Consider the following 21,235-nt stretch of genomic DNA (forward strand, 5'->3'; position numbering starts at 1 on the left):
TTTATGTCAAGGATCATTATTATTATCTATAATTTCATTATTGGTGAAATTGCATTTGAATGCTCATACTTTGTTCTGATTGCTCTGTTTTTCTGTATACCTAGGCAGATACTTTAAATTTCAGAAATTGTGCTATAAATTTTTTTTTCAGTTTCAGAGCTATGGTTTTATTTAATATAAGGTTTATATAAGATTTCCTTATAGAGAGGAAAAATATAATGTAATTATATTTGGTGAGAGGCTTAGGTTAGATTCATTCTTTCAGTCAGCAAGCATTTACTGTGTGTCTATCCTGTGCCAAGCCTTTTAAATTCTGGTAAAATATATTATCTTTCTGCCTTCATGGAGCCTGTATTCCTATGATAAGGACTAAAAAAGTAATAGAAGGAGCATAACACTACTTTGCTTCTGTAAAATTAGAAAAACAAGTTTTCATATCTTGGTGAGAGATACCAATTCCTCTGCTTGTTCTTCCAAACCATTATAAAACTATTTCTGGTTAGATTTGAAAAGCTGAGGTGGGCTTAGAGATAGGGCTAAACCTCAGGGTAGAACTGGAATGTGCTGTCCCAGGTTTAATCTATTAAGCTGTAAGAGAACAGTTTAAGATTTACATTAAAATTTTGAGGCTCCATTAGTTTTTCACTGATACTTATTTTAGACAATCTGACCTTCTTGCTTTTTTCATGTTTATACCAAATATTCCTTTCTGTATTGCCTCTTTTTGCAGCCCTATACTATAAATGAAGAGAAAAAAAAAACAAGTGTGTGTTAGAATTTGAAGTGGCAGCATGTTTTTTAGTTTTAATGTTTAATTAACTATACATGTGATAGGAGTTATAAAATGTGTTAGAAAATAGTGATGAGTGTGAGTTTAAATTTTGATTTGTCTTTTTTATTAGAAAATTAATGGGCAGAAAAATAACACTACTTTTATATTTATGTAGTTCCTATTACCTGCATGTTTATTTCTTGTTCAATAATGCTTTTTAGTCATTAATAAATATTTTAAATTATCCAAACAGATCATTATAAACCTGCAATTTCCCATCGAGATTTAAACAGCAGAAATGTTCTAGTGAAAAATGATGGATCCTGTGTTATTAGTGACTTTGGATTGTCCATGAGGCTAACTGGAAATAGACTGGTGCGCCCAGGGGAAGAAGATAATGCAGCCATAAGTGAGGTGAGTGTATACAAAAGGTATCACACTGATGTACCTTGAAATAATAATGAATTTAATTAAAACATCTACCTGCTAGGCATGGTGGCTCATGCCTGTAATCCCAGCACTTTGGGAGGCCCAGGCAGGTGGATCACCTGAGATCAGAAGTTCAAGACTAGCCTGACCAACGGGTAAAACTCCATCTCTACTAAAAATACAAAAATTAGCTGGGCACAGTGGCACGCACCTGTAATCCCAGCTACTCAGGAGACTGAGGCAGGAGAATTGCTTGAACCTGGGAGGTGGAGGTTGCAGAGAGCTGAGATCATGCTACCGCACTCCAGCCTGGGTGACAGAGCGAGACTCAGGACAATTATTCTCATATACTGCCAATTACAGAATACTAGGAATTACAAAATTAGGAAATATAAAATACATCACCTAAAGGCCTTTGTAAAGTTCATCAGTTTACTTTGGAACTCACTGCCATTCCAAGTCATTTTAACAAGCATTAGGAACAAATTTGTAGGAAGCGATTTTTAAAGCAGTAGTAAAGTTACAAGTTTAAGATAAGATAGTCCATCTTTTGATAATCACCATTATAATGTGGAATATATCCTTCCCAGTTTTGTTCTCTGTATTCATATATACATGTCTATGTACAACATATATGTATTTTTGTGTTTTTTTTTGAGATGGAGTTTAGCTCTTATTGCCCAGGCTGGAGTGCAGTGGCACGATTTTGGCTCACCACAACCTCCACCTCCCTGATTCAAGCAATTCTCCTGCCTCAGTCTCTCGAGTAGGGATTACAGGCATATGCCACCATGCCCAGCTATTTTTTGCATTTTTAGTAGAGATGGGGTTTCACCATGTTAGTCAGGCTGTTGTTGAACTCCTGGCCTCAGGTGATCCACCCTACCCAGCCTCCCAAAGTGCTGGGATTACAGGTGTGAGTCACTGCGCACAGCTGTATTTTTGTGAATTTTTAAAAATATTAGGTGGCATACATATTGTTTTGTAATTTTCTCAGTGTATCTTACAGATTATTTATGTTGATATACATAGGAAAGTCTAGCTCATTCTTTTTGAATAATGAATAATATTCACTAATATTGATTTATCACAGTTTATTCAGGAAGGGCATTTTATAGGTAAAAAATAAGTTATAGAAAGGTTTGGTGATGTGGTTAGGGTCAAATAACATTGACATGACTACGATTTATGTGTAACTTCTGGTCTAATGTCTGTTCTTCAGAATATGCTACATTCTCGCTCTAAAAAATATCACTCTAATTTATCAGGTTGGCACTATCAGATATATGGCACCAGAAGTGCTAGAAGGAGCTGTGAACTTGAGGGACTGTGAATCAGCTTTGAAACAAGTAGACATGTATGCTCTTGGACTAATCTATTGGGAGATATTTATGAGATGTACAGACCTCTTCCCAGGTAAAAACTACTGTCAATAAAGTTAATATGTTTTGAAGTGAAACAGTTATATCTTCTTTCTCTACCTGTAGTACATAACTCAACTTTTACGTAAGAATCTACTTTCATCTAAACCTCTAGTTCATTGACGTCTAGTGTTTAGAAAAATTATTAGCAGAAGGATGCGAATCAGGAAATTTTTTTTAGAGTGTTCCATGTTTTCATCTGAGTGCAATTTAATTGATTGCCAGTAATAGCTTATTGAACTCTATTTCAATAAGCTTTAGCATTCAACATTTTTCTTTTTCTTTTTTTTTTTTAATTGCATTTTAGGTTTTGGGGTACATGTGCAGAACATGCAAGATAGTTGCATAGGTACACACATGGCAGTGTGATTTGCTGTCAAATTTGCTTCACCCACATCTGGCATTTCTCCCCATGCTATCCCTCCCCAGCTCCCCCCCTCCCCCGCTGTCCCTCCCCTATTCCCCTCAATAGACCCCAGTGTGTAGTGCTCCCCTCCCTGTGTCCATGTGTTCTCATTGTTCATCACCCACCTAGGAGTGAGAATATGCGGTATTTCATTTTCTGTTTTTGTGTCAGATTGCTGAGAATGATGTTCTCCAGATCATCCATGTCCCTACAAAGGACACAAACTCATCGTCTTTGATGGCTGCATAATATTCCATGGTGTATATGTGCCACATTTTTCCAGTCCAGTCTATCATCAATGGGCATTTGGGTTGGTTCCAGGTCTTTGCTATTGTAAACAGTGCTGCAATGAACATTTGTTTGCATGTGTCCTTATAGTAGAACGATTTATAGTCCTTTGGATATATACCCAGTAATGGGATTGCTGGGTCAAATGGAATTTCTATTTCTAGGTATTTGAGGAATCGCCACACTGTCTTCCCCAATGGTTGAACTAATTTACACTCCCACCAGCAGTGTAAAAGTGTTCCTATTTCTTCACATCCTCTCCAGCATCTGTTGTCTCCAGATTTTTTGATGATCGCCATTCTAACTGGCGATCTACAGTGAGATAGTATCTACAGTGAGATAGTATCTCAATGTAGTTTTGATTTGCATTTCTCTGATGACCAGTGATGATGAGCATTTTTTCATATGTTTGTTGGCCTCATGTATGTCTTCTTTTGTAAAGTGTCTGTTCATATCCTTTGCCCATTTTTGAATGGGCTTGTTTGTTTTTTTTTCTTGTAAATCTTTTTGAGTTCTTTGTAAATTCTGGATATCAGCCCTTTGTCAGATGGGTAAACTGCAAAAATTTTTTCCCATTCTGTTGGTTGCCGATTCACTCTAGTGACTGTTTCTTTTGCCGTGCAGAAGTTGTAGAGTTTGATTAGGTCCCATTTGTCTATTTTGGCTTTTGCTGCCTGTGCTTTTGGTGTTTTGGTCATGAAGTCCTTGCCTACTCCTATGTACTGAATGGTTTTGCCTAGATTTTCTTCTAGGGTTTTTATGGTGCCAGGTCTTATGTTTAAGTCTTTAATCCATCTGGAGTTAATTTTAGTGTAAGGTGTCAGGAAGGGGTCCAGTTTCTGCTTTCTGTACATGGCTAGCCAGTTTTCCCAACACCATTTATTAAACAGGGAATCCTTTCCCCATTGCTTGTTTTTGTCAGGTTTATCAAAGATTGTATGGTTGTAGATATGTTGTGTTGCCTCCGATGCCTCTGTTCTGTTCCATTGGTCTATATCTCTGTTTTGGTACCAGTACCATGCTGTTTTGATTACTGTAGCCTTGTAGTATAGATTGAAGTCCAGTAGTGTGATGCCTCCTGCTGTGTTCTTTTTGCTTTTGCTTAGAATTGACTTGGCTATGCTTCTTTTGGTTCCATATGAAGTTCATGGTGGTTTTTTCCAGTTCTGTGAAGAAAGTCAATGGTAGCTTGATGGAGATAGCGTTGAGTCTGTAAATTACTTTGGGCAGTATGGCCATTTTCATGATATTGATTCTTCCTAACCATGAACATGGAATGTTTCTCCACCTGTTTGTGCCCTCTCTGATTTCGTTGAGCAGTGGTTTATAGTTCTCCTTGAAGAGGTCCCTTACATTCCTTGTAAGTTGTATTCCTAGGTATTTTATTCTCTTTGTAGCAATTATGAATGGCAGTTCGTTCTTGATTTGGCTCTCTTTAAGTCTGTTATTGATGTATAGGAATGCTTGTGATTTTTGCACATTGATTTTATATCCTGAGACTTTGCTGAAGTTGCTTATCAGTTTCAGGAGTTTTTGGGCTGAGACGATGGGGTCTTCTAGATATACTATCATGTTGTCTGCAAATAGAGACAATTTGACTTCCTCCTTTCCTATTTGAATACTCTTTATTTCTTTTTCTTGCCTGATTGCTCTGGCTAGAACTTCCAGTACTATATTGAATAGGAGTGGTGAGAGAGGGCATCTTTGGCTAGTGCCAGATTTCAAAGGGAATGCTTCCAGTTTTTGCCCATTCATTATGATATTGGCTGTTGTTTTGTCGTAAATAGCTTTTATTATTTTGAGATATGTTCCATCAATCCCGAGTTTATTGAGGGTTTTTAGCATAAAGGGCTGCTGAATTTTGTCAAAGGCCTTCTCTGCGTCAATTGAGATAACCATGTGGTTTTTGTTTTTGGTTCTGTGTATGTGGTGAATTATGTTTATAGACTTGCGTATGTTGAACCAGCCTTGCATCCCCGGGATGAATCCTACTTGATCATGGTGTATAAGCTTTTTGATACGCTGTTGCAGTTGGCTTGCCAGTATTTTATTGAAGATTTTTGCATCTATGTTCATCATGGATATTGTCCTGAAGTTTTCTTTTCTTGTTGAGTCTCTGCTGGGTTTTGGTATCAGGATGATGTTGGTCTCATAAAATGATTTGGGAAGGATTCCCTCTTTTTGGATTATTTGGAATAGTTTCAGAAGGAATGGTAACAGTTCCTCTTTGTGTGTCTGGTAGAATTCGGCTGTGAACCCATCTGGACCTGGGCTTTTTTTGTGTGTTAGGCTCTTAATTGCTGCCTCAACTTCAGACCTTTTTATTGGTCTATTCATAGTTTCAGCTTCCTCCTGGTTTAGGCTTGGGAGGACACAAGTATCCAGGAATTTATCCATTTCTTCCAGGTTTACTATTTCATGTGTATAGAGTTGTTTGTAATATTCTCTGATGATGGTTTGAATTTCTGTGGAATCTGTGGTGATTTCCCCTTTATCGTTTTTTATTGCATATATTTGGTTATTCTCTCTTTTCTTTTTTATCAATCTGGCTAGTGGTCTGTTTATTTTGTTGATCTTTTCAAAAAACCAGCTCTTGGATTTATTGATTTTTTGAAAGGTTTTTTGTGTCTCTATCTCCTTCAGTTCTGCTCTGATCTTAGTTATTTCTTGTCTTCTGCTGGGTTTTGAGTTTTTTTGATCTTGCTCCTCCAGCTCTTTCAATTTTGACGTTAGGGTGTCAATTTTGGATCTCTCCACTCTTCTCACGTGGGCACTTATAGCTATATATGTTCCTCTAGAGACTGCTTTAAATGTGTCCCAGAGATTCTGGTATGTTGTGTCTTTGTTCTCGTTGGTTTCGAAGAACTTGTGTATTTCTGCCTTCATGTCATTGTTTATCCAGTCAACATTCAAGAGCCAGTTGTTCAGTTTCCATGAAGCTGTGAGGTTCTGAGTTCGGTTCTGAATTCTGAGTTCTAACTTGATTGCACTGTGGTCTGAGAGACTGTTTGTTATGATTTCAGTTGTTTTGCATTTGCTGAGGAGTGATATACTTCCAATTATATGGTCAATTTTAGAGTAGGTTTGATGTGGTGCTGAGAAGAATTATATTCTGTGGATTTGGAGTGGAAAGTTCTGTAAATGTCTATCAGGTTTGCTTGTTACAGGTCTGAATTCAAGTCCTGGATATCCTTATTAATTTTCTGTCTAGTTGATCTGTCTAGTATTGACAGTGGAGTGTTAAAGTCTCCCACTATTATTGTGTGGGAGTCTAAGTCTCTTTGTAAGTCATTAAGAACTTGCATTATATATCTGGGTGCTCCTGTATTTGGTCCATATATATTTAGGATTGTTAGCTCTTCTTGTTGTATCAATCCTTTGACCATTATGTAATGTCCTTCTTTGTCTCTTTTGATCTTTGTTGGCTTAAAGTCTATTTTATCAGAGATGAGAATTGCAACTCCTGCTTTTTTTTGCTCTCCATTTTTTTGGTAAATCTTCCTCCATCCCTTTATTTTGAGCCTTTGTGTATCCTTGCATGTGAGATGGGTTTCCTGGATACAGCACACCGATGGGTTTTGGCTTTTTATCCAATTTGCCAGTCTGTGTCTTTTGATTGGGGCATTTAGCCCATTTACATTTAGGGTTAATATTGTTATGTGTGAGTTTGATACTGCCATTTTGATGCTAGCTGACTGTTTTGCCTGTTAGTTGATGCAGATTCTTCATTATGTTGATGCTCTTTAGCATTTGATATGTTTTTGGAATTGCTGGTACTGGTTGTTCCTTTCTGTGTGTAGTGCCTTTTTCAGGAGCTCTTGTAAAGCAGGCCTGGTGGTGACAAAATCTCTGAGTACTTGCTTGTTTGCAAAGGAATTTATTTTTCCTTCACTTATGAAGCTTAGTTTGGCTGGATATGAAATTCTGGGTTGAAAGTTCTTTTTTTTAAGGATGTTGAATATTGGCCCACACTCTCTTCTGGCTTGTAGGGTTTCTGCCGAGAGATCTGCTGTGAGTCTGATGGGCTTTCCTTTGTGGGTGACCCAACCTTTCTCTCTGGCCGCCCTTAGCATTTTCTCCTTCATTTCAACCTTGGTGAATCTGACTATTATGTGCCTTTGGGTTGCTCTTCTTGTGGAATATCTTTGTGGTGTTCTCTGTATATCCTGGACTTGAATATTGGCCTGCCTTGCTAGGTTGGGGAAATTTTCCTGGATAATATCCTGAAGAGTATTTTTCAGCTTGGATTCATTCTCTTTGTCACGTTCAGGTACACCTATCAAACGTAGATTAGGTCTCTTCATATAGTCCCACATTTCTTGGAGACTTTGTTCATTCCTTTTTGCGCTTTTTTCTCTAATCTTGGTTTCTCATTTTATTTCATTGAGTTGATTTTCGACTTCTGATATCCTTTCTTCTGCTTGGTCAATTCGGCTGTTGAAACTTGTGCATGCTTTGTGAAGTTCTTGTGTTGTGTTTTTCCGCTCCTTCAATTCATTTATATTCCTCTCTAAGTTGTCCATTCTTGTTATCATTTCCTCAAATCTTTTTTCAAGGTTCTTAGTTTCTTTGCATTGAGTTAGAACATGTTCTTTTAGGTCACGGAAGTTTCTCATTATGCACCTTTTGAAGTCTGATTCTGTCATTTCATCACACTCATTCTCCGTCTAGCTTTGCTCCCTTGCTGGTGAGGAGTTATGGTCCCTCATAGGAGGTGAGGTGTTCTGGTTTTGGGTGTTTTCCTCCTTTTTGCGCTGGTTTCTTCCCATCTTTGGGGATTTATCCACCTGTCGTCTGAGCAGTTGCTGATTTTCCAGTTGGGTCTCTGAGTGGTCCTCCAGATTGTTGATGATGAAGTATTTCTGTTTGTTAGTTTTCCTTCTAACAGTCTGGCCCCTCTGCTGTAGGACTACTGAGGTCCACTCCAGGCCCTGCTTGCCTGGGGTACACCTGTAGCAGCTGCGGAACCGTGAGGGTTGCTACCCGTTTCTTCTTCTGCTATCTTTGTCCCTGAATGATGCCCGCCACATGTCAGTCTGATCAGTCCTTTGTGAGGTGACTCTTTGGATATATGGGGGTCAGGGAGGTGCTTGAGGAGACTATCTGTACTTTATACTTGAGGAGACAGTCTGGGTTCAGCTGTGCTTGCCGTGAAACTCAACCCCAAGCCTTTCTAATTGCTGTTTCGTTTGTTTTTGTGGGGGTGGGACCTGCTGAGCCTGATCACCTGGCTCCCTGCCTCAGAGCCCTTTTTTTTTTTTTAAGTTGAATGGTTGACTCTCTCCTGGGTGTTCCAGTCACCTGCTGAAAGGGCGCCGGGATCTGTGTGATTTCCTTTGCAGCAACCCACTGCGCCGGCTGGAACCACGTTACTGCCCAGGAATATCCTGGCCTGGCTTTCTGTTTAAGTACCATTTAATCAGATGAATGTGCTAATCTCCCTTCCAAATTTCCAATTGCCGGTTTAACAGGGCAACCAAATCAGTGTATTTTTTATGGAGTGCTGCTGCACTGCGGCCCCGGCCCAAACAGCCGCACCGGCCCAAACAGCCATGCTGGCGGCCCGTGCAGCTCCTACACCTGGGAATCTCCTGGTCTGTGGGCAATAAAGATCTGTCTGAAAATGCGGTGTCCACTCACCATCTGCAGTTTCACTGGAAGCTGCAATCCTGAGTTGGTCCTACAGCGCCATCTTCTCTCTCTCCTTGAGCTGTGTCCGGGTAGCAGCCAAGTTGCCTCTCTCAACATTTTTCTTACGCACCATCTGAGTGTTGGAGACAAGCTATATTTAGGATGTTTACTAAGTTGACCCTGTAAGGAATTAGAAGCAATGAATTATTTGTAAATACTTTCTCTTTTTCCTTTCTTTATTCTCCCTTTCTTCTTCCTTCTCCCTCCCATCCCTTCCCGTCCCCTCCCCTTCCATCCCTTCCCTCCCCTCCCCTCTTCTTCCTTTCAATGAAAGAATACTCATTGGCTGAGTGTGGCGGCTCATGTGTGTAATTCCAGCACTTTGGGAGGCTGAGGCTGGTGAATCACCAGAGTTCAGGAGTTTGAGACCAGCCTGATCAATATGATGAAGCCCTGTCTTTACAAAAGATAAAAAAAACTTAGCCAGGCTTGGTGGCATGCATCTGTAATCCCAGCTATTTGGGAGACTGAGACAGGAGAAACACTGGAACCCAGAAGGTGGAGGTTGCAGTGAGCCAAGATGGTGCCATTGTACTCCAGCCTGGGCAACAAGAGTGAAACTGTCTCAGAAAAAAAAAAAAAAACGCTGGGCGAGGTGGTGGCTCATGCCTGTAATTTCCATACTTTGGAAGGCCATGGCAGGCAGATGATGAAGTCAGGAGTTTGAGACCAACCTGGCCAATATGGTGAAACCCTGTCTCTACTAATAATACAAAAATTAGCTGGGTGTGGTGGTCCCAGATACTCGGGAGGCTGAGGCAAAAGAATCACTTGAACCCAGGAGGCAGAGGTTGCAGTGAGCCAACATTGCCCCACTGTACTCCAGCCTGGGCAACAGAGCAAGACTCTGTCTCGAAAAAAAAAAAAAAAAAAAAAAAGAATACCCAGATACCCATTTAATTGAATGTTTGTTTGAGGCTTACTTGAAATAGCCAAATGAATTCATAGTTTTTCTGCCCTTCTTAGGGATTGTATTATTATATTATCATCTAAAAACTTTAAATCTGCTGTTGCATTCTTCTAGAGGCTGTACAGATGATTTGATCTTTGTGGCCTCTGTCTTTTATTAATAACACCACTAAAAGCATAGAAAAAGGAACCAGCATTGGACAAGTTTATGAAATGAAGCTATTTAAAAAGATTAATAGTACTATAAAGTAATGTTTAATGCTTAATGTCTTTAAAGCAAAACAATTCAACTCCATTATTAATGTTTTTAAATTAAATACATATACAGATACATATAACTGTGTGTGTGTGTGTGTGTGTGTGTGTATTATATATATATGCACTTTTTTTTTTTTTTAAGAGACAGAGTCTCACTCTGTCACCTAGGCTGGAGTGTAGTGGTCTGATCACAGCTCACTGCAGCCTTGACCTCCCCAAGCTTAAGTGATACTCCTTCCCCAGCCTCCCAATTAGCTGGGACTACAGGCATGTGCCACCAAGCCTGGTTAATTTTTGTATTTTTTGTAGAGACAAGATTTCACCATGTTGCTTAGGTTGGTCTCAAACTCCTGGGCTCAAGTGATCCGTCCACTTCAGCTTCCAAAAGTGCTGAGATTACAGGAGTGAGCCACTACACCAGGCCAAACATTAGTTTGTAATTCAAAAATATAATGAAATAAATCAGTGATTATTTAGATTAACAGGTGCATCAGTTATTATTTAGAAGTGTATTTTCAGGCAGGCACAGTGGCTCACACCTGTAATCCCAGCACTTTGGGAGGCCGAGGCGGGTGGATCACGAAGTCAAGAGATCGAAACCATCCTGGTCAACATGGTGAAACCCCGTCTCTACTAAAAATACAAAAAATTAGCTGGGCATAGTGGCGCGTGCCTGTAATCCCAGCTACTCAGGAGGCTGAGGCAGGAGAATTGCCTGAATCCAGGAGGCGGAGGTTGCGGTGAGCCGAGATCGCGCCATTGCACTCCAGCCTGGGTAACAAGAGCGAAACTCCGTCTCAAAAAAAAAGATATTTTGGGCAATTCTGAAGAAAGTGAGATTATAAAATTTCCCTTGAGCAATCCAGTGATAGAAGGAAATTCAGTAAGGTTTTAAGGAAATCCAATAAGGTTAATATCTTCCATGATAAAGATGTTTGTCATTAACATTCACCTTTGTGTCTCCAATACCTAAAACTAAGTTAGTGGTAAACAAGTTTCAGTTGAACAATTAGATTTTCAACTGTGAAGATTTAGTGGAAATTTATTTGGTAATTCTAAACCATTGCATTCATAAAAGATTGTACTTCAATTTGCTGTAGCAAGTTTTAAAATTATACTTTGGGTCTAATTTTTTAAAAGAGTAGTAAATTTTTAGTTATTCTACTAAACCAGCATTTGAAAAAACAGTAAATAACACTTGGAAGGTATGTGTATGTGTTGTGTGTGTGTCTCAGAGACAGTTCAGATATATTAATAAATATCTTACAGCTCACAGATGGTATAGGATAAGGTTTTATCATATGGGGTTTCAAGGAAGAAAGTGATATACTAACTGGCATTATTAAATCCTTTATCTCTCAAGTTCAATGTTGATGTTATTGATCAACACTAAGTATTTGCTTAAATGTTTACAGTATGTGAAAATCACTTGTATTTATACATAAGGCAGTATATTACAATAAACTTGGGCAATGCAATGTAGATAATAGAATTAATCTTTGTAAATCTTTTTTTAATATTGGTGGAGGGCAAGTATTTATGATTTGTTTTGAGTATTCAAATAGAAACTTAAATGAAATATAAACTTATTTATAATGCGATTTCCATCTGGGTCATTAGAACTTTGTATTATCTCCATGTGAATGATATAAGGAAGGTGGCAGACTGCCATTTTGCCTACAGGAAGTGTAAAACACGAATTGTAAAATGACTTTTCTGAGGTCGAGATGAAGCCAAGATTAGAACCTAAATGCCTTATTCTCCTCTGTTGGTGTTCTTCCTTGTAATTTATCCTGTCATTTTAATAGGGTGGGAGGAGGGGTAAAGAGACAGGAAGAGTTTCTTGTTCTGTGTTCTTTGCCATGATTTCTACTAGACCATGGGTTTTCACATTGTTGGTTCCAGAGGTTTTCTATGTGATTCAATATGTTATATACATAAACTTCATTTTATTATCATATTTTGTAAAAATCGAAAGCCTGACATTACAGTTGATTGTGCTTATTTGCAATGAATAGGGTTATTAAACAGTGAACAAAATAGTTAATAATATTTAAGTCCATGATCCTAAAGTACCTGTTAGTTAAAAGGAATTTTTAGGGCTGGGCATAGTGGCTCACACCACCAGCAGGCAGAAGTATGAGACCAGCCTGGACCACATGGCAAGACCTTATATCACTACAAAAATATTTTTTTTAAATTAGCTGGGCGTGGTCGCACACTCCTGTAGTCCTAGGTACTAGGGGGGCTACTTGATCGCAGGAGTTCAAGTTACATTGAACTATGATCATGCCACTGTACTCCATCCTGGGTTACAAAGTAAAGACCCTGTTTCCTTCCTGCCTTCCTGCCTTCCTGCCTTCCTGCCTGCCTGCCAGCCTGCCTGCCTACCTCCCTTCCTTCCTTCTTTCTTTCCTTCCTTTTTTTTGGATGAAGTCTTGCTCTGTTGCCTAGGCTAGAGTGCAGTAGCACGATTTCAGCTCACTGCAACCTCCACCTCCCGGGTTCAAGCAGTTCTCCTGCCTCAGCCTCCTGAGTAGCTGGGATTACAGGCATTCGCCACCACACCCAGCTAATTTTTGTATTTTTAGTAGAGATAGGGTTTCACCCTGTTGGTCAGGCTGGTTTCCAACTCCTAACCTTGTGATCTACCTGCCTCGGCCTCCCAAAGTGCTGGGATTACAGGCGTGAGCCACCACACCCAGCCTCTTTAAAAAAAAATTGTTTAAAGTATATTGACTTTTTTCTTTGAAATGACCATTATTATAAATATTTTTGTGACATTTGATACTGTCTGGCACTATGATAGAGCCAATGACGTATTCAACCCACCCATTTATATTTGGTTCTATAGACATATTTGTTGTACTAGGTCCTGGACTTTTTTCTCATCTTCACTACCCTCTATGGGGGGATCAGTGTTGAGGCCTATTTTCAAGTATTATGTATGCCTTATAAACGTAATAGTCTTTGTCCCCTGAATTTAGTAATATCAGAAACCATTTAAAAATACCTATCCATCATTGAAACTACCATTTGATTTATCAACAAATATTTGAGACTATTCTAAGCAAAGCATTTATTAATAATGCATTGGGCTGGGCATGGTGGCTCACACCTATAATCCCAGCACTTTGGGAAGCCAAGGCTGGTGGATCACCTGAGGTCAGTTCGAGACCACCCTGGCCAACATGGTGAAACCCCATCTCTACCAAAATACAAAAATTAGCCAGTGTGGTGGTGTGCATTTGTAATCCCAGCTGCTCGGTAGGTTGAGGCAGGAGAATCACTTGAACCCAGGAGGTGGAAGTTGCAGTGAGCCAAGATTGTGCTACTGCTCTCCAGCTTGGGCAACAGAGTGAGACTCTGTCTTTGAAAAAAAAAAAAAAATTGGCTGGGCTCAGTGGCTCATGCCTGTAATCAATCCCAGCACTTTGGGAGGTGAGGCAGGCAGATCACCTGAGGTTGGGAGCTGGAGATCAACCTGACCAACATGGAGGAACCCATCTCGACTAAGAAAAAAATAAAAAAAATTAGCTGAGCATGGTGGCACATGCCTGTAATCCCAGCTATTCTGGAGGCTGAGGCAGGAGAATCGCTTGAACCTGGGAATCGGAGGTTGTGGTGAGCCGAGATCCAGCCACTGCGCTCCAGTCTCGGAGACAAGAGTGAAACTGCATGGTGGCTCACGCCTGTAATCCCAGCACTTTGGGAGGCCGAGGAGGGTGGATCACCAGATCAAGAGATCGAGACCATCCTGGTCAACATGGTGAAACCCCGTCTCTACTAAAAATACAAAAAAATTAGCTGGGCATGGTGGCACGTGCCTGTAATCCCAGCTACTCAGGAGGCTGAGGCGGGAGAATTGCCTGAACCCAGGAGGCAGAGGTTGCGGTGAGCCGAGATTGCGCCATTGCACTTCAGCCTGGATAACAAGAGGGAAACTCCATCTCAACAACAACAACAAAAAGAATTATTAAACCTACAACAAGGTCTCTTTAGGATTTCCAAATTTACCTGAAGGGGCTAAAAAACTAAAAAGATTGTGACACAGTTTTTTTGCTTACTTAGTATCAGAAATACCCCTGTTATTCTATCATTTATGGTAACTGGAAATTTTATTCTGTCATTCTTTTCTACAAATACACAGGGGAATCTGTACCAGAGTACCAGATGGCTTTTCAGACAGAGGTTGGAAACCATCCCACTTTCGAGGATATGCAGGTTCTTGTGTCTAGAGAAAAACAGAGACCCAAGTTCCCAGAAGCCTGGAAAGAAAATAGCCTGGTAAGAAAAAACTAAATTATTAAAGAGAAGACTTATGACTGAATATATTTTAATGTTGTTTGAGGCAAAAATAGATAATGTTAATTGTTTTTGGAGTTGCCTAATGCCAGAAATCCAACTTGATTTTTATGATGCTATACACTTTCAAAATGAAAAAAGTCACAGTTTTTTGTTCCGTTTTGTTTTTCTCCAAGCATAAAATACTATTTAGAGAGAATAACTACTGTTTCTTAAGTTTACCAGATTAAGTAACAGCTGGATTAATTAACATATTGATTTTAGTCATTATTGAAATTTCTTCTTATTCTCTTGATAATAATACCAAAAATGTTAAGTAGCACAGACATACATAATCAGTGGCTAATGAAAATTTAGGCTAGACCTGAAGAAAACCAAGGTGCAGCCTATGAATTCTGCTTATTAAAAATATAATTCACAACAATGAAATATCTTCAGAGGCCCCTGCCATTTGAATAAGTTGCTGTTACATCACTGAAAACATCTTACAAATTCACATATATGCACTCATATAATTTTTTAACATAAATAGGATCATCTAATTATCCACTATCATTTCTGAAGTTTATTTCTTAAAGACTTTTTTTAATGTCAGTACCTCTAGATGTTTGTGTTTCTCTCCATTTGGTCAGTATTCCATTGATAATATAATCATCCTATTGGATGATATATCATAATTATTGTATTAAAAGGGAAAAAACTACCTCTTTCTACTATTGCTCTCTGTAAGTAACTCCTTTTAGTAATCTTTTTTTCTCTTCCAAAGATTATCATTATAACTTCAAATACTCTATTCTTAAGTTATCTCTCATTTATTGTCTCCCAGTTTGTAATATTCTATTATTAAATGATATATGCTTTGTCTGTAAATTCATCTAATATTTAAATAAAATAACCAGAAATTTGTAGAATTATGATTATAAAAGCATTCACTGCACAACAAAGTATTGTGCTTGGATTTATAAGGAATAAAAATTCTACATTAGTTACTACAATCTCCCCTGCTGCTTTGGGTAGAATGTTTCAAGTTATCATCCATCACTTGAGCCCAGGAATTTGAGGCTGAGTTAGCTATGATCACACCACTTCCCTCCAGCCTGAGCAAGATCCTGTCTCTTTAAAAAAATATAATCAAGTCCCAACTGCTCAGGAGGCCGAGGCAGAATTGCTTGAATCCAGAAGGTGGAGGTTGCAGTGAGCTGAGATCACCCCACTGCACTCCAGCCTGGGTGGCAGAACGAGACCTCATCTAAAAAAAAAAAAAAAAAAAAAAAAAAAAAGGCCAGGCGCATTGGCTCACGACTGTAATCCCAACACTTTGGGAGGCTGAAGTGGGCAGATCACAAGGTCAGGAGATCAAGACTAGCCTTACCAACATGATGAAACCTTGTCTCTACTAAAAATATAAAAATTAGCAAGGCATGGTGGTAGGCACCTGTAATCCCAGCTACTCAGGAGACTGAGGCAGGAGAATCGTTTGAACCCGAATGTGGAGGTTGCAGTGAGCCGAGATTGCACCACTGCACTCCAGCCTGGGCAAGAGTGAGATTATGTCTTAAAAAAAAAAAAATTGGCTGGGCGCGGTGGCTCACACCTGTAATTCCAGCACTTTGGGAGGCCGAGGCTGGTGGATCACAAGGTCAAGAGATTGAGACCATCCTGGCCAACATGGTGAAACCTCGTCTCTACTAAAAAAATACAAAAATTAGTTGGTCATGGTGGCGTGCACCTATAGTCCCAGCTACTCGGGAGTCAGAAGCAGGAGAATTGCTTGAACCCGGGAGGCAGAGGTTGCAGTGAGCCGAGATCGTCCCACTGCACTCCAGCCTGGTGCCTGGCGACAGGAGGAGACTCTCTCAAAAAAGAAAAAGTCATCACCAGATGATTTCTTTTTGATTTCCTGTCATCTTTCTTTTTCTTGTTTTTAGGTTCTACTCAGAAGCAGCATTAAAAATCTCATGTCATTCTCTTTCTTTAAATGATGCTTTCTTTGATGAAGTTCCTCCTTAAAACTTAAGTAATATGTATTAGTATGTGTGTGGTGGTAAACATTATGAATCCTTGCATGTTTAAAACTGTTTTTATCTTTTGCTCACACTCAAGTAATAATTTGGCTGGATAATAGTTTCAGTATCAAAATTGTTTTGCTCACAACTTTGAAACTACTACTCCATCATTCTCTAGCCTGCAATCTCCATGTGCTCTAGGCTCTAGTCTCCAGTCTATTGAGAATTTCAGTGCCATCCTGAATCATTCCATTGCATTTTTTGTTGTATCTTTGTTTTGTCCTCTTAATTTCTTTTCTCTATAAGCTTTTAAGACTTTATCATTAGAACTGTGAAATTTCACCTTGATGTATGTAGGCATGGATCTTTTCACACATTTTGGCTTGGCACTGGATAGGTTTTCAGTTTGAAAATTCAGAGGAATTTTCTTTTTTCTCTCTCTCTCTCTCTTTTCTTTTTTTGAGACAGGGTCTCGCCCTATTGCTCTGGCTGGAGTATAGTGGTGTGATCATGGATTACTGCAGCCTTGAACTCCTTGGCTTAAGCTATTCTCCTCCTTTAGCCTCCTGAGTAGCTGAGACTTCATATGCATACCACTGTGCCTGGCTTTTTTTAGTTTTTGTAAAGACAAGCGTCTTGCTGTATTTCCCAGGCTGGTCTCAAACTTCTGAATTCAAGCAGTCCCCTTACCTCACCTTCTCAAAGTGCTAAAATTACAGGCATGAGCCATCATGCCTGGCCTGGTATTATTTTTTTAATTCTTTCTTAAACTTTCAATTCCTCCTTCTGAAATTCCCACTAGACAAATATTATACCACCTGACATCCTAGGAATCAATTTTTTTGGTGTGTTTTCCACTTTTCCCCCCCTCTATGTTTTCCTTTTCTTTCCTTTTTTTTTTTTTTTGAGACATTGTCTTGCTCTGTTGCCCAGGCTGGAGTGCAGTGGCAGGATCTCAGCTCACTGCAACCCCCGCCTCCCAGGTTCAAGTGAGTCTCATGCCTCAGCCTCTCAGGTAATTTGTATTTTTAGTAGAGATGGGGTTTCACCATGTTGGCTGGGCTGGTCTTAAACTCCTGATCTCAAGTGATCCACCCAACCCAGCCTCCCAAAGTACTGGGATTACAGGCATGAGCCAGCATACCTGGGCTCCCCTACTACATTTTTCAAGATTTACCCAGCTTTACCTTCAAATGATTCATTTAGTTTTTACTATTCTTATATCAGTTATCTATTAATTAAAGTTTTAGCTTCCACAATCATATTTATATTTCCAGAAGCTCTTGTTTGCCTTTTCCATAGCAATCAGTTCTTATTTTCAATATGTAATAAGAGTGATTCATTCTGAAGGTGTTATTTTTAACAAATTAATTTTCTTGGCTATAAATAACAAAAAGTGAAAAAATAAGCAACTTAAATGATTTTACTATATATTTTCACATTTCAATTTTAGATTGTCTTGGTAGGACTAGAATAGTATTTCCATTTTGGATCCTGACTTAAGTGGAGTGATGTCATGTCAGAGAAAGGCTAGAGAGACATTATATGTTTCCATACAGATTTAGAATGAGCACTGTCTTCATTGGTTATCTTTGTCAGTAGGTTACTTTCAAGTTTGGCTTCTGTTTGAATCAGATTGAAATCTTCTTTGAGTATGTGGCAATTGAAGAGCATGTTGTTAAGCACATATGTCCAGAATTGCTTCCAAACTACAGTCCCTGCTATGGGAACTGAGACAGATCTTTAAGAGGTCCCTGACAGCAGGTGAGAGGCTGAATTCATCAGAGGTGCCAGCCTCACAATAGAGTATTCCTAAAAGAAAATCTGTTGGCAAAATTTTATTCTAGCAAAATACAACCTCATCTTTCTTAAACTGTTTTATTTCACCAGTGAAAATGGGAACTATTATTTTGAAATGCCTCTTGGCAACCCTATTGTTACGGGATATGCATCATATGCATATTTACCTGAAAACTTTTTACTTCCAGTATGGAGTAGGTTGCCAAGTAAGGGATTCATAATACTTGGTTCACTTCCAGTGAATCCATTTAATTCTAATGTGCTACAGTCAATAAACTGCTTCTTTGCAGTGACAGTCCAATACTAGAGTTAGGTAGCAAGTACATAGTTTATAAAAAGAGAAATGCAGCTATGTTCAAAGAAGGCATTATTGCTTTCATAGTTGCATTGAGATTAAGAAACATTCTTTTAGTAGTAAAACTCAAAATCTTTCAAATATTAATGAATATAAAAACTAGTTTTATTTTATAAACTGCCAGGGACTCAAACATAGATTAGTCAATAAAGGGGTGGGGGAAGAATAGTTTCCTAATAAAAATGAAAGCATAGAAAATAGTCTAAAGGAATACATGAAAATGTTAAACCCTAGTTATCTCTGAATATTGGGTTTATAAATGACTTTTTCTTTTTTTTTTCTGTTTGTTATTTTCCCTTTTTCTTCATTTCATAAATGACTTCTTCCTGTATGTTTCAGAATTTACAGGAAAAATGAACTGCTTTAACAATTATATACACACAGTTGTTTGTTCTTTTGAGACAGAGTCTCGCTCTCTCACCCAGGCTGGAGTGCAGTGGCGCAATCTCAGCTCACTGCAACCTTTGCCTGCCAGGTTCAAGTGATTCTTCTGCCTCACCCCCACCCCCAGAGTAGCTGGAACTACAGGTGCAAGTAACCACGCTCAGCTAATTTTTGTATTTTTAGTACAGATGGAGTTTCACTATGTTGTCCAGACTGATCTCGAACTCCTGAACTCATGATCCTGCTGCCTTGGCCTCCCAAAGTGCTGCAGTTATAGGCATGAGCCACCGCACCGGGCCAGTTTTGGTTTTTTGTTTATTTGTGTTTTGTTTATTTTTGTTTATTTGTAGAGACAGAGTATCACTATGTTGCCAAGACTGGTCTTAAACTCCTGGCCTCAAGCAATCCTCCTAGCTTGGCCTCCCAGAGTGCCGGGATTATAGTCATGAGCCAACATGCCTGGCCCCCACACACAGTTTAAGGCTTTTTTTTATATTAAAATATTTTAAACTGGTAAAACAAAAAATTATAGGCCACGTTTATTTTAAAGTAGCTTTTTTTCTCCTACATAATATGTTCAACTATAATTTTTTAACTGTACTACCATTCTTCATGTTTTCCATTCTTCCACAGTTTTTTTGTTTTTGTCACCCATACTAGAGTGCAGGGGGACAGTAGTAGCTCACTGTAGCCTCAAACTCCTAAAGTGCTGGGAGTATATTTATGAGCCCCCAGCCTCTTTTCCAAACATTTATACTCCATTTCTTAGTCTGTCTTGAATTCTTTCTTTCCTCTCTTAAAATCACTTGTCTGGCTTTTCTTTTTTTTTTTTAGACGGAGTTTCGCTCTTGTTACCCAGGCTGGAGTGCAATGGCGCAATCCCGGCTCACCGCAACCTCTGCCTCCTGGGTTCAGGCAATCCTCCTGCCTCAGCCTCCTGAGTAGCTGGGATTACAGGCACGCGCCACTGTGCCCAGCTAATTTTTTGTATTTTTAGTAGAGACGGGGTTTCACCACGTTGACCAGGATGGTCTCGATGTCTGGCTTTTCTTTATTCCTTAGTGTTAGTTTTGTATAACCTCTTTTAATCAATAGTTTTATTTTAATATATTTTCACATAAAAGCTGGGAGCTTAGCAAGGCATGGTGGGTCATGCCTGTAATCCCAGCACTTTGGGAGGCTGAGGCAAGTGGATCACTTGAGGTCAGGAGTTTGAGACCAGCCTGGCCAACATTGTGAAACCCTGTCTCTACTAAAAACACAAAAATTAGCCAAGTGTGGCGGCACACGCCTGTAATCCCAGCTATTCAGGAGGCTGAGGCGGGAGAATCGCTTGAACCCAGGAGGTGAAGGTTACACTAAGTAGAGATTGTGCCACTGCATTCCAGCCTGGGTGACAGAGGGAGACTTTATCTCAAAAAAAAAAAAAAAAGGCCAGTACATGGCTCATGCCTGTAATTCCAGCTTTTTGGGAGGCCCAGGTGTGTGGATTGCTTGAGGTCAGGAGTTTGGGACCAGCCTGGACATGGTGAAACCCCATCTCTACTAAAAATACAAAAACTTAGCTGGATGTGGTAGCAGATGCCTGTAATTGCAGCTACTCAGGAGACTGAGACAGGAGAATCGCTTGAACCTGGGAGGTGGAGGTTGCAGTGAGCTGAGATTGTCCCACTGCACTACAGCCTGAGCAACAGAATGAGACTCCATCTTAAAAAAAAAAATGTGGCAACTCTTCCTCGGTTCATGTTTGCCCTCTAGTCTTTTTTTTTTTTTAAGGAATATATAGTACATTTTAGAAGAAACTACCACTGTTTTCCACATATTTTTAGTTTTTCCATTTTCTCTTTTGCACAAAATCTACAGACTACTTCTGTGATTCAACATTTTAAATAAAATAAAACATTTTTTTCGTCTGACACAACCTACATTAAGAAATACAACTTCAGTCAGGTCAGTAGTGGCTTATAGTCCAAGCTACATAGGAGGCTGATGGAAGAGGATTGCTTCAGCCTAGGAATGTGAGACTGTAGTACTATGATCTTACCTGTGAATAACCACTGCACTCCAGCCTGGGCAAGATAGTGAGACCCCATCTCAAAAAAAAAGTAAAGTTTACATCATTACACAGCATAATACTTAACCTTACTACCTGCCCTAGATCATCTTAGTGTTTTCTGCTCTAGTCTAGAGCATTTCAATTTTGGGATATTG

General features: G+C 39.3%; 1 protein-coding gene across 1 annotated transcript in view; it reads left to right on the top strand.

Moving 5' to 3' along the window:
• The window catches only part of BMPR2 (bone morphogenetic protein receptor type 2), a 173,377-nt gene that overhangs the window by 131,230 nt on the left and 20,912 nt on the right, over positions 1-21,235 (top strand). The window contains exons 8-10 of the mRNA XM_035305333.3: positions 1,026-1,186; positions 2,470-2,617; positions 14,325-14,461. Coding sequence (XP_035161224.1) covers positions 1,026-1,186; positions 2,470-2,617; positions 14,325-14,461 — 446 coding nt within the window. The remainder of the gene's footprint in view (positions 1-1,025; positions 1,187-2,469; positions 2,618-14,324; positions 14,462-21,235) is intronic.

Source organism: Callithrix jacchus, chromosome 6 (assembly GCF_049354715.1).
Source record: "Callithrix jacchus isolate 240 chromosome 6, calJac240_pri, whole genome shotgun sequence".
Lineage (NCBI taxonomy): Eukaryota > Metazoa > Chordata > Mammalia > Primates > Cebidae > Callithrix > Callithrix jacchus.